The sequence below is a fragment of the Hydractinia symbiolongicarpus genome, chromosome 8 (genome assembly GCF_029227915.1).
Source record: "Hydractinia symbiolongicarpus strain clone_291-10 chromosome 8, HSymV2.1, whole genome shotgun sequence".
In the NCBI taxonomy this organism is placed as follows: Eukaryota; Metazoa; Cnidaria; class Hydrozoa; order Anthoathecata; family Hydractiniidae; genus Hydractinia; species Hydractinia symbiolongicarpus.
In genome coordinates, this window is record NC_079882.1 from 2,448,693 (window position 1) to 2,463,141 (window position 14,449).

The 14,449-nt window shown below is 33.3% G+C and overlaps 2 protein-coding genes across 2 annotated transcripts; one reads left to right on the top strand and one right to left on the bottom strand.

Annotated features, from left to right (window-relative positions):
* Positions 1–3,964: 3,964 nt before the first annotated feature.
* Positions 3,965–5,679, bottom strand: LOC130654753 (forkhead box protein E1-like). Its single transcript, XM_057457368.1, has 2 exons — positions 5,554–5,679; positions 3,965–5,090 (listed from the first exon to the last, which is right to left on the bottom strand). Exon 2 carries the CDS (start codon positions 5,043–5,045, stop codon positions 4,224–4,226), a length of 822 nt encoding a protein of 273 aa, XP_057313351.1. The 5' UTR covers positions 5,046–5,090; positions 5,554–5,679; the 3' UTR covers positions 3,965–4,223.
* Positions 5,680–10,207: 4,528 nt separating this feature from the next.
* Positions 10,208–13,014, top strand: LOC130654406 (uncharacterized). Its single transcript, XM_057456977.1, has 7 exons — positions 10,208–10,315; positions 10,524–10,726; positions 10,810–11,176; positions 11,369–11,481; positions 11,563–11,752; positions 11,862–12,005; positions 12,128–13,014. The coding sequence occupies exons 1-7, from the start codon at positions 10,216–10,218 to the stop codon at positions 12,298–12,300; spliced, it is 1,290 nt and encodes a 429-aa protein (XP_057312960.1). The 5' UTR covers positions 10,208–10,215; the 3' UTR covers positions 12,301–13,014.
* Positions 13,015–14,449: the final 1,435 nt, after the last annotated feature.

A 14,449-nucleotide genomic window follows, 5' to 3' on the forward strand; every position in this document is an offset into this window, starting at 1 on the left:
AAATCAAGAAATTATAGTCATATTTAATCACTAAGTTTTTATGCGGTAGCTTCATTGATTTAGAAAAAGAAAAATTTTTGAAGATATTTGGCACTCGTGGCCTATGCAAAAATTCATACAGTGGAACTTCGACAAGACTCATAGTTTGAAATGTCCCGAACTTTTTCTTTGAGAAACTCTTACAGCGCTACCCTTTAAATGAAGCACACACTTCCTAAAGTGGACATTTTTTATTTGTTTATTTTTAATTATATTAGTTACCTTTCTTCGGGCTTTTCTTTAGGCATTTAGTAATGATTGCAAGGTGTTTTATAGTTGAATTCTATGAGTTGTGTGAAATATCTTGAACAAATATACTCAAATCAGACACCTTAAAACGGACAAGATTGTTTTCTCGTACGTAGCTGCTTAAAAGAGCTTCTTAATAACATATTTAATTCATTTAAGTCTTTTTTTATTTTCCCACTAAATTCAGTTGTTTGTTTGTTTGTTTGTTTGTTTGTTTGTTTGTTTGTTTGTTTGTTTGTTTGTTTGTTTTCCTGTTTTCTAAGTTATGATTTATGTTTTTTAAGCATTTCAGATGTTTATATTAAAGTAATGTAGAAAGCTGGAGAAACTTGAAGCCTACCCATATCTTATTCATTAAAACGATATTTTTAAGAATCCGTATATTTAGAGTCCGACATTTTCTTATAAGGGACGATAAATTTAGAGTGCTGACATTTTCTATAAAAAACGATAAATTTGGAGCTCTACACGAATCTAAAGTTTGATATGCCGATGCATTCGCTGCTTTAAGTGCTGGCCGACTTTTTACGGAGATTTAGAACTCTTAGAAAACGTTTTTACAAAAATTTCAGGAACAACTACCTACCGTTAAGTTTAATATAAAGGCAAAATACGCTGAGAACAACGTTAACATAGGGACTCTTTCCACACGGTCCAGGTCAAACACATTTTTAGCCTTAGCTGGGGACTTTCTATTCCTTAGAAAAAAATTGGTTTCGCTTCTGAAGTAAGTCTACATGAATGTAAACAATATTTTTATACTTCTAATAAAATCATTATAATCACACACAAAAACTTCAACATAAATAGGTGGAAAAACTCAGCTGTCCACAACTTCTTCGTAATTCGTTTTAGAAGTTCACATAGTCTTGATTTCTTAAATTTACTAAAAATGACATTACTAAAAATTCAAGATGCCCTACAAAAATGCTCCAAACACAACTAATTTATTGCGAGACAATATACAAACTTTTATGAACATATCTATAAGAAACCTAGCGAAGAGTCTACACGCTGCTCATCAGGGGCGGCGCTACAATTTCTAAAGTGGGGGGGGGGGCTTAGGCATAGTTAGGGATTTTGAGATTTTATTGACAATCAATCAGCCAATCAAGTTGCCGAAACAGCAGGGGTCCAGGGGGGTAAAAACGCATTTTTAGAGTCCTAAAACACGTAAAACGGCTATACCTTGGACTTCAGAAAAGCTTTGTTTATTAGCAGTAAATATAAATCGTTACTTAATAGAAAAGTGGAGGGGGGGGGGGGCTGTTCATAATATTTGATTGTGTTTTGGCTATTTTTTGAAATGAATGAAAGCATCACTTGGCCAATACTTCATTTTGGTTTAAGTATAGGTTAAGTAACGAACGTCAAAGATGCGCTTTTCCATAATGTCTTCATTATGGATAAATCAGATTTACGACTCGGAAAAGTTCAAGAAATAAGGAAATTGAAGGTTGCTGACGCTGAATCTAACCAAATAAACTAAGCTCCAGATTTCTAGTCCCAAGTCTGGTGCAAACATTGCCAGCAATTTAGAAATGGGTGTTACTTAGACCTATCTATTCTCCTAGCTAAGACAGGAACGGCGTTACTAATCCTCCGTCAGAGTATACCGTTCCACTAGTTTATGTTCGGAGTTGTCCTCCAAAATGCCATGTTTCTGTTTTTTATTTTACTTCTTAGTATTTTGTAACTTTTCTTATGTGTTTTTTCGTTTCATGGCGACTGTCTAACAAAATGACAAAAATAATTTAATCAATTAAAATCACATCGCGTTTAATTAAAATCATTTAATCTCAAAAATTCTTCCAGATTATCGCCATAAAGGTGTCAAAAACATTTATTATCGTATTATTACTACTAGAAAATCCCTAATCTTCAAAATCCTGCATGTCTTTCTTTTAAAAAAGTTTCATATCAAATAAAAAGTGTTATGGACTAAAACTAATTAACGTTAAAAATACGCACCCATGTTTGTAAAGACCTGTTTTTTGGTCAAAAAAGATTTAGCTTGCTGACATTTGAGCTGTAATCTGTGACTAAGTAAAATTTGTGTTGAACATCATGCGTGGGAGATTAAGGTTTCACATTATATCTTCATCCTCCCTCTCCTTCCTCCTTTTTTAAAAGTTAGGTTTAAAGCTTTCACTAGTAGGAAAAAACACGTCAATGCTTAAAGGGTCCAATTCTTTTTTAATCCTTCTTTTATACTTTCATACTGCCCTGTTCTTTAGCTCGTACCGCCCTGCTCTTAAACTCGTACCGCCCTGCTCTTAAACTCGTACGGCTAACTTAGTAAATACCTCGTTCTATATGAAGCTAGTTAATTCTAGTTAACAATTCTTTAAACGAATGCTACAATTGACTTCTGACCATGAGACCCATTTGGAAAAGACCGCTCACATGCAAGTGCAACGTCATGGTTGTTATGTGGTCAAAGGAAGCCAACGTAAACAAGATTATTTTTTAATGAAACTCAGTGTATATTTTATTCCTGTTTTCCAGCACTCCTTTCCTTCTTAAAATAATTAGATTGATCAAATGACCAAATCACAATTTGATTATAACATTATGGATAGTGTGAACGGTTCTTAGTATAACATAAGAATTTAAATTACAGTGACACACCTTTACTAAAAGTAAATTCGGTATCGCCAGTTACCACATTAAACCTACGTAGCTGCAAGGTGGTATCACATATTTTGTGATCAAGTCATTTGCAACTATCAATTCTATCAATTCTTACCTCTTTTACAAATGTGTGGCACGCGTCATATTTTTTCTGATTTTGACAAAATGGAATTTGTTACTATCGTAGGAAAACATTGCTTCGTGTCCCATTGGTTGAGGAAACATGTGGAAATTTTGATTCAATTCCTTGCGACATTAGCTCAAAACAAAAAATATTGTAAAAAGCACAGTATGGTGTTACTTAAAGGGGCTACGAACCAGTTAAAATGCTCACATTCCGTATATCCCACGCACATATTAAAAATCCGGCAAACCCGTTTTGCGCAATGAACAGACCAGCGCACTTTGCTCGCCGGTTCAATTATTTTTTTCGAAAAGTAACAAAGAAATATTTCAGCGAGACTCATTCTGGATGAAAACATGACCAAGGCTTGAGAAGATAAAAATTCTAGATATATCTATATGCTCGAGTCTGTAAATTACATACATGTCGGAAAAATAGCCAGTTTGTTTTTCGCCGCCAACAGCTCGACTTTTGTGTAAGTCACTAAAGTCGAAAACCAACAGCTGTTCCGTAGCCCCTTTAAACACTGTCTCTCAGAATTTTTTGTCAAACCAGAAACATTGTTAAGTAAGGGGAAATTGTTCACGGCGTGAATGTGAGGCCTAACGGTTGTTAAGAAATTTGCTCAATTAAAGTCCTAGACCATGACGTACTTACTTGCTAAGTGTTTCATTAAATATTAAAGTTGGATGTAAAAACCATATCATAAAACCTCCTTCATAGATATTACACTTCATAACATCAGTAATCTTCGGCGAAAATATGATGAGCTGCTTACGTTACAAATCCGATATTAATTTGCACGCAGTAGTTGGCCAAGTGTCTCATTGTGAAAATCTGAATATGTTTTTCCACCTCATGAGGAGAGGAATAAAAACGGAGATTAAACTGAAAACTTAAAAGACGCCTGGAAAAAATTTCTTTGTACAAAAAATGCGGATTGTGATTAGACTCAATTTTTATTTATTAGATACAATATTATATAATAATTACAAAAAACTAATTTAATTAAAAGGAGGAAATAATTATGCAAGTTATTTTCCAAAAATAATAGCTACTTTTATAGCGTTAAATCTGTATATTGGAATGTATTCGTTAAATTTCTCTGTTGTAGACTTTCATTCAATTCTGTAAGTATTTGCGTCGAGTTGTGTCACCTTGATCGTTTTTTCAAAAGTTAATAACAGTGGTAACAACCAAAACAGTATCGTTTTGAAGCATGAAAACGAGGCTCTTGGTTGGGAATAAATAATGTGTAATGGGGCAGATGCATAGGTGCAAACAGAGGAACGTTTAAATCCGATATTGCTCTGTTTGTTGAGCTATATCTAAATTCCTTTGACTGGCATAATTTAAATGCTGATTTGCAAATTTCATTTTTATCCCCAATTAAGGTATTAATTGAGAAGTCTGTGTTTCTCTTTTCTCTCTCCTTGACTTTATAGTTAATCTCTTGTTTTTCATGACACATGTTTGGAGATGTGTATAAATCTTGGTGTTTTCCGTGTGAAGTTAAATCCACACAATCATATCGTCGGGTAATATCATGTTTATAAGGGTTGTCAGAAATACTATGTGAATATAAATGCGATCGTTTAAACCTTTTTCTTCTTCTTAGAAAACTTCCATGGTCGAACATGTCTGAACTTTCAGGATCCAATGCCCAGTAATGTCCCTTTCCAGAATTTCCTGATTCTCTGGGAACTTTCACAAAGCAATCGTTTAAAGATAAATTATGTCGTATCGAGTTTTGCCATGATGGGAATCTATCTTTATAGTATGGAAATTTCTCCATGATGAATTCACATATACCACTTAAGGTGAGCTTCTTATGAGGAGAATGCAAGACTGCCATTGTAATAAGAGCTATGTAGCTATATGGTGGTTTTACACATTTAGTGTTTAAGTCATTTGCAATATTTTTGTCATCCTCCGTGACTTTTTGCACAGATTCTTTCTTTGCTTCAGTAATAAATACCTCTTTTCTTATTTCATCCATTTCAGATGTAATTGCAAATTGGCTTACGTACGTTCCTTGTTTTAACTAAATAGAGATAAAATATGTGATCAACAATACTTGTAAACTATCAAAATCCAAGATAGAGAGAACGACATTAATTTAAAATATGAGAGAGATGTCTTCTCTTACTTGCTCTCAACTTTTTTGTGATTCTGCTTACTGTACATAAGCTTATAAGGTATCGCAAACGACTAATCACAACTGAACCGCAGGAGGTCTATTTATTGTCAACCTCAAAGGTAGGTAATAAGCCGTTTGAAATAAACAATAATCTTTCCAGACAAGTTTTCTTTACAAGTCGAAAAACATTTTGTTTTTATAATTTAACAATCTTCAGAGGAAATAAAGGTTTTTACAGTCTTACCTACTTGATTGCCTGAGTTAATCAATAAAAAGTAGTGAAATCAAGGGAAACGATTTTAAAAATCACAAAAACACCACCATACAAGCCCATATATGATATAATATGTTAAAAGTATACGCTTACTTGGTGCAAATGGGGTCTGACTACTTTTCTCACTACCTGTATATTTTTTTGTTTAATGATTTCCACAAATCGATTTAATTTTTTTCTTTCGCTTGCAAAAACTTGCTAATAAGCTATTAATCTATTCTTAAATGATTTTTAATGATCACTAATTGTTAGCAAGCATGATAAGCACACAAGAAAGCACAAATAATTCTATCGATGTGTAATGCCATCGAAAGAATGTATGTTTTATTAATCCGTGCTAATAAGCTTCAGAAAAGCTCTCTTTATCTCTTATTTTCACCAAACAATCAAGTTAGTTTGCGCTTTGCTATGATCTTAACTAAAATAATCATATCCTTACTAAGCTAATTGGATCGGATTGTTTTAAAAAAAGATATCGCACCATGCGTTCTTTGCATATACGTTTGTTGTTATAACTTGCCAGTGGGTGCAACTTAAAGCTGATTAGACTCCATACTACAAAAAAAATGCACAGCATGTGTTTTTTCTTGTTTGTCTAAGTGAATCCATTTATCTGCCAGCAGGTTTGATATTATCAATTAGACGAAACATTTTAAGAGCATGATAAGATCGTGAATGCCAAAAGAATAATCTTGAAAAAGGATTGCAATGTGTTCGATTTTTCTAGAAATACCAAGAGGGAGAATAAAATTTAAAATTCTCTACCTCATATACTCATAACACAATAATGTTGCTATTATCGAAATATTATTTCCTACAAACATTTATATAAATTGATTTAAAGTAGTCTTCTTATGAACCTTCTAAACCTACATTTACCGGCAAACGCATGTGTATTTTAAAGCTACAGATCAGTCACATGTGCAGGAAGTGATATTAACCATTGATGTGTCTCAAATGCTTAATGCCATACTTGCTAATTGTTGGGTTAAAAATTGACTATACCTATTTTTTTTATTGTATTTTGATATTTTTCTGCAAATATTGACACCTATGCGAAAAACGCAACATTTGACTAATATAATTTAGCTAATTATTTCCAAAATATAGGTAACATTACTAACTGGGGCGTCGGATCATTTAAAGTATGAATGCTTGCCCGAAATTTTTTTTAGGATTCAAAAAAAATTGACAGCAAAGTACATTTATAAAATTTTGTGCTTTAAATAAAAGTAGGTAATATACCGCCATCTAATTATTTCTTCTTTTGTGGCAACAGCTTAAAAATTAGAAAGGGGATAATATTTCTTCATTACTTTATAGATATATACAAATTGGTATAAACAAGCGTGAAGCTATTACTAACTGTGAAAGTACAAGAGAATCAAATTCCCCATGGTGTTGGGTACCATTTTGAGTAACGGTAGTTGCTAAGCAACGATAAACTTAACTTCTACTTTGCTTGGTATTTTTTATCGTTCTTAGAACGATTTTATACATCGGAACTTTCAAAAAATGATTCCACTTAGCTAATGTTCCACTTAACTGGGGTTGAACTTATCCAAAGAAATTGAGAGAGTTTGATAAAGCAAATCCAACAGACCGGGTAAAATGGTTCCACTTAGTAAAGGTTATTCGGGGTTTCACATGTATCGAGTGACAACTGCATATAAAACCTTTTCTGAAAAACTATTTTACGTCACGTAATGCCTTTCTCACGGCTGTTTCAGCTAGCGAGATTTCGGAAACTCAGACTGCGCATGTCAAAAAAAAATTTAAAATAAGGACTGGGGCGAGTTGCGCTTAAAAGTAAACAAATTTTAGGGTAGCTAGCACCAGGTTTAATAGGCATTTTAATCACATAAACCAACTTAAGGACTGGAAACTAAGTGGTTTAAATAAAATATAGTCCTATACCAATAAGATTAATTCAAATACAAAGCTATTCGCTTGTTGCCTAGCTAAAACAAAACAAAAACTTTCAACCTCCATTTTGAAGACTGTGGACACCATGCCAACTTAAAGCAAAATATTTTCAGATACGAAGTTATCCAACAGATAATTTTTATAAAAATCATTCCAAGATAGTTACGAGATACGAATAAAAAAAGAACTGTAGGTGTATCAGTACATTACGAATTGATATTGTATCAAACATTAGGTACTTTTTTTTCAAAATTTTTGTTAAAGTTCAAGATGGCTACTGGGGATTTACACCTAGCTCGGTTGAACAAGCTGTGTCGAATATGTGGAAACACTCTGCCTGGACGATCACATATTGTCCAAGAGCACATAAAGAACTTGGACAGTATTTTCAGAGCTGATTTTTATTCTGATCGGGCAGGCATTCACCCAAAAAAATTCTGTCACTCGTGCTTTGCTACAATAAGTAATGTCCTAAAACGTGACTCAGCTACCGCTATTGTGCCTGTTAAATGGTATACACATAAAGACACCGAGTGCAAAACATGCATATTAAGTGCACAAAAAAAGAGAGGTGGCAAACCTATGAAAAGAAGGGGCGGTGGTAACCCAACACACAAAGCTGTGGATTCCGCAGAAAAAACTTGGACACCCCTAGAACTTAATAAAATTTACAGAAAAACCTCTGAACTTTTTGACTATAGTGGAAACGTTCTCTCAGACATAAATATCAGTGAAGGCAACTGGGAACATCTGATTTGTGCTTTGTGTAGCAATATTTTAAAAAGGCCATTAATGATAAACCAATGTAACCACGTGTTTTGTGCCTTGTGTTTAACAAATTGGTTGGAAAATTCAAATAGATGTCCCACCTGCAGCATCCCAACAACACCCGGGGATGTCTCGCCTGGTTTGTGCATTTCCAGGATTTTAAACACACGAGTTGTCAAGGGAACATGTGGTTGTTCATTTAAACTGCTGTCTGCACAATCGCACACATGCTCTCCAGCATTGTCATTTACAACACTAGAGATGATGCAGTTGAGCCCTTCCAAGCCTGTACCGAAAAAGGTAGAAGAATGCATTGCTCATGTGGTTGGAATAAAAATGCAGCAGTCAAACTTGCCGAATAAAACTGTCCAATTGCCCAGTGGAAGTTCACAAGTAAGATTACTTATGTATGGAGTGGACTCAGTAAAAGTGATTTGACATTGACTTTTTTTAACAAGCAACTGATTTTCAAACGGCTGATCTTAGCTGATCTTTGATCTTAGCAATTTTAAGGCTGAAATCAAAACTGAAAATAAGTTGCTTTTGTATATGTCTATATATGTGCATACCTAGGTTATCATTTTTTTACAATTCCAGTGAAATGTTTCTTATACACATTTTTTATACAAAAAACAAGCCATAATAAGAACAAGACAAATTTTAAAATGTTCAGAGTAAATAATTAAAAATAATAATAAATATAAGTAAGTGGCTAGAGGGGTCACAGAATATAGGAAGTTTTGGGGGTCAATAAAAACCATTCTATATATTAGGAGATTTACTAAAATTTTGATGTGCCCACCCTAAATGCTAAGGCGTCTACATCGTTAAGTGATCTTATATAAAAAATGTGTATAACTACTTTATACAAAAATACAAAACTATGCTATGTTATATTAAAAATAATGTACACATAATTGTCTGTAACAATATGATAATTTTAATAGTAATATTACATTTTACATAAAACAAATTAATAACATATGTTCCATATTTTAGCCATTGACAATAACACCCATTAGAATTCCTCGCAAGTCTTCTGATGAAACATGTGAAAGGAATGTGCGGAAAAGAGCAAATACAGCCAAGGAGTTAATCCATCTGATGTCTGGTGAAGAAACCCAATCTGTCACAAAACAGACCACAGCACTGCTAAAGTCTATGGAAGAAAGTGACAGAAATACTATCATTAAAAATTTGGGTACAGAAGTCATTATTCCAGCCAATCACATCACAGCAATGAAATCAAATTTAAACATGCCATGGAATCAACTACGTGAAATATCACGTTGGTTGAAAACATTCAACATAAAAATTGAATCAGAAAAAAAAGCAAGAAGTGTCGCTGCTGAATGGGTAGGCCAAGGACTGAGAGTTGAGCTGGCTCCTCTCACCAAATTATCAGTTGGAAACAGGGTATCCGTTATACCTAGGCCCTGGGGGTATCTGTATAATGTAGTTGGCCACATTCTGTATCAACTCAAAAAGCTAGAATGTCACAATTTACTTGTAAAACATAGTTTCATTCCTGACAATGAGATCCATGTTAAAATTGGTGGAGACCATGGAGGAAATAGTTTTAAAATGGCATATCAAATAGGCAATGTTCTAAACCCAAACAAGAAGGAAAACACAATAATGTTTAGCATTTTTGAAGGTAACAAACATTAATGCAATATATTACAAATATGAAAAAAAAAAAATTAAAACTGGAATTTCCAAAATTCTATGCATGTGATGTCTAATTGTGATCTAAAGTAGAAATGATCTAAGTGATCTAAAGTAGAAATCAAAACATTTTTTATATTTTTTTTTTAAATTAGGGAAAGACACAAGAACAAACTTAAGAGTCTGCCTTGAACGGTTTCGACCACAAATAAAAATGCTGCAACAAGTCAAATATAAAGAGTCGATATTCCGTGTATTTATGTATGGCGACTACGAATTTCTGTGTGCAATGTATGGTATAACTGGTGCAAATGGTAAATATTAATTACTTAAGATCTGGGGCAAGTTGCTAGTTGATAATCAAAATTAATTAATTTTTGACCACAAATAAAAATGCTGCAACAAGTCAAATATAAAGAGTCGATATTCCGTGTATTTATGTATGGCGACTACGAATTTCTGTGTGCAATGTATGGTATAACTGGTGCAAATGGTAAATATTAATTACTTAAGATCTGGGGCAAGTTGCTAGTTGATAATCAAAATTAATTAATTTTTACAGAACTTTTTTTGCAACTTCATAAAGTTCCTGTAGTTTAACAATGGGTTTTTACTACGCAGATATGGGAAATGCATAGTTAAAAATGGTTTATTTTTAAAAGTTTCTAATAAAATATGTATACTTTAACATTTGTGTTTAGGGCGTCACAGCTGTTTGTTTTGCAACATTACCTCAAAACTAATGAACATCCCAGTGTTTACTCGCAAGAAATTTAAGAAAAGGTCACTGGCGACACTTGAAGAAAATTTAGCAGATTTCCGTGAAAGTGGTGGGAGCCCTAAAAATGCGAAAGAATTTTATAATGTCATTGACAACATATTTTTTGACATACCTATTGATCAAGTATACATCATATTTTTATGCTTTTCCACTGCAAGTTGATTTAATAATCCCAAAATAAAATCTATATAAACACCTAATTTTAGGTCTGTATTCCTGGTCTTCATATTTCCTTGGGTGTATATCAAAAGATGTTTAAAATGTTTGAGTCTTCTTGCCAAGACTATGATGTAAAAATAGCTCTGCTGTTGGCAACAGAAGACAATGAACTGGATTCAGATTATGGTGACTACATCGAAGTCCTTAAAGAAACAAATGACTTGCAGCAAAAGCTGGAAGATGAAAAAGCCAAATTAGCAAACCAGCAAGATCAGTTAAACTGGCTTGTAATATCTGGTGGCTTACAACGAAATATACTGACGTACGAGAAAAGTATAATAAAAACTGAGAAGAAAATCACAGAATTAGAATTAGAAATCTCAACCTTGGGAAACAACAAAAGAATTTTAGTGGGTATGATCATTTTTATTACCTAAGTAATTTTTTGTGATATTCGCAAATGTTTTTTTGTCTGGAAATTCCAAGAAATTTAATTCCCGAAAAAAAACTTTCCAAAATTATAATTTTCATTCTGATCTTATGATGCAAGCCTTATATTCTCTCCAATCTAAAGCTATGTTTAATAGTTTGTTCATCTTATTTTAGGTGTTGGTCCTTGTGCTTCTTCAATAGATAAAACGCTGCAAAAAATGGGTGTTGAACGTCAGGCCTACCATGGCCAAAGTTTTATCGGCAACCATGTACATAAATTGCTAAAGGTTTGTTAATACTAACAATAATGTAGCAATTTAAAAATAACATATTTAAAGAAAATTAAAAAAACAATCTTGCTCTTATAGAAAGAAAACATCCAAAATTTAACATCCAGCATTAAAGAGATTGTTGCAGCACAAAAGCATGATGACCAGCTTATTCACAGTGTGAATTTAGAAATGGATAAGTACGACATGTTATTTACTTACTTTGCAGAAGTTCATAACATTTACAATTCGGCAAAATATCTGTCATGTGAGGAAATACTGGCTTTAGGTGAGAAACTTGTTCCTTTTTTTAATAATAAATAAGTTTTTTTTAAAATTTCATGTGCCAAAAACAAAACAAAAAGAAAGAATAATATACATATAGTACATAATTCTAGAAATTTCAATTAATAAATTCATGATGCATCTGCGAACTAACTGGCCAAAAGTTAATATTTCACCAAAACTGCATATGCTTGAAGATCATGTCACTGAGTTCATAGCAAAATGGAATGTTGGATTTGGGTTTTATGGCGAACAAGGTAAACAGCCACTTAAATTTGTAACCTGGTAACACCAAAATTTGTGTTTTTTACCAAAATGTGTTATTTTTCAGAAAATGTGTAGCTAGCTAGCTTAAATGTCAAATTATAACATTTTTAAGGTGGAGAAAGCTTGCATCATGAAATCAACAGGATGTCGAGCAGGTACAGCTGCATCAAAAACCCAGTCGAGCGGTTACGAAATACATTAAAGCAACATTTTGTTAATGTAAATCCTGAATCGAGCCAATTAAAACCAAAAATTAAAAAAAGAAAAATTGCACGTGAAGAATAACTTTTAGACTTACAGCTTAGATAGCTAGTTATATCTTTAACTGCATATTAGCATTACTTTGCAAGCTCCTTTAGTCTTTGCATTATTTCAAAGGTGGATCAGCTGGTCTAGAAAGAAAAAGAATTGAACAGTTAATTAGCTTACTACATGCATAGTTCATTTTTATTTGACTTTTTGTCGAGCTTACGTTAGTAGTGTATGAGACGCAGAAACCTTATTTAGAGTTACAGAATTGTTTATATAGAATGTTGTTTAGTGTTGTTATTCTGTGAAATATTAGCTTAGTAAACTACAACAGTTTTAATGCCTACAATAAATCATACAGTAGATTATGTCAAAGAGGGAGTTAAAATTTTCAGGTTTTACACTAACTTTTATTGCCAGAATTCAGCGCTCTAGCATTCTTTCAGAAGTACTGATACAGTTTTTTCGTTTTTCTTACCTTGTAGATGAGCCTTTCAGCTTTCCAAAAATATATAATACACCAGCCACATAACTTCGCAACGTCCACAAAACCAAAAATTAGTTGGAACAAGTTGCCATGTTAATTTTAACAAAAAAAAGTATGCCTTCAAAACTGCCACAGTATTACTCCAACAGCATGCTTGTCGCAAAGGTAAAAGAAAGATTTAGCTTCCAGCGTGTTGAAATGCTTTAAAAAACTAAATTAAATCCACTGAAATAGATTCTATCATGCAAAAGCGATTTCAAAAAGTTAGTTACTTATTTATCATGATTGTTTTTATTTGCGCCCGCCATCTTGCGCCTCAACGTGGCCGTAATTATTGACGCATGCGCAGTCTTAGTTTCCGCTCTGAAACAGCCGTGTTCTCCAAAAGGAGCATCGCAGTCATGGAAAATACAGGGACAGAGAAAGACACTCAGTTATGAGTTTTTTCACTCCATTTGATGCGTTAAAATGTTTGTTGCCTTTATTCTCTGTTTTACTTTACGTGACACAAAGTGATAATCTCTGCCTGTCCCTACACATCCGCCCATTCTCCTGACCAAAAATGATTGGGTGAAAATAGCATTTGTGGTGGCAAAATTCACAGAAGGAAATTTGAGTGGATTAACAATGCTTCGTATCAGGAAAACCAAAATATGTGTAGCTATTTCTTCAAACTTCGCTTCTTGAAATGTGGCATAATTCAGTTCAATATCTTCCAAATAAACAAAACCCTTTGAATTGCAAATATATTTGCCTCATACTATAGTCTCTTGGATTTTCATTTCATTCACTTGAATAATACCATACTTCTTAATATCTTTAAAGTATTGCTCAGCTCTTTACTTTCATTCAGTAACGGGAAGTTTTAACGTCTTTAGAGATTCCATCGTAACGTTTGACTCTTTTACCCTTCCCACGGTAACTAAGGATTAAGTCCTTGCTGTGGACGAATATAATTTTCATAATCCCTTAAGCATCTGCGATTAGGCAAAATCAAAAAACTCGTTTAATTCTTTTTCCATTACAATGTCTTCGTTTGCAGACAAGGCAATAACGAATTGTCATGGGATGATATTACACCTCTTTTTCTGATATAGATAGGTACTTTTGTTGCTCTTCCCAAAATGTTTTCATAAATGGAGTAATCTCACTTTGATCCGCACAAACATAATAATTACAGGTTTTTGTTAATCTCAATGCGTAACTGTTTATTTTCTTGTCCTACTTTTTGAATAACAAGTTTGACACGGTGCAGAGAAGGTAATTTTTTTTTGGCATTTGGTTTTGCTGTGATTTTATGTTAGCATTTTTTCTCTTCAAGCTCAACTCCTCTTTCTTTTACACAAGAATACTTTTAGAGTATTTATCATCTACTGACCGCCAATTGGCTTGTGTAGCAGGCAAGCAAGTTGGAGCAATGCTATCCGTATCTCTGGCGGTAAGGTAATATAGTTAGAGTCGGAGAGGAGGAAGAGCCAGTCGTTAGGATGAAATCCTCAAGGACGGTAAAACTTTCCGTTACTTGCTTATTAAATGTCCAAGTCATAACAATAAAAATACTAGAAAATAAGAACTTAAAATAATTTTCACAGAGCGTTGTTGCATACTGTAAATATATGTCATGTTTTATTGGAACAGACCACAACAAACAATGTACTGTGATCAACATATACTTCACATTTTTGACCTGAATTAGTG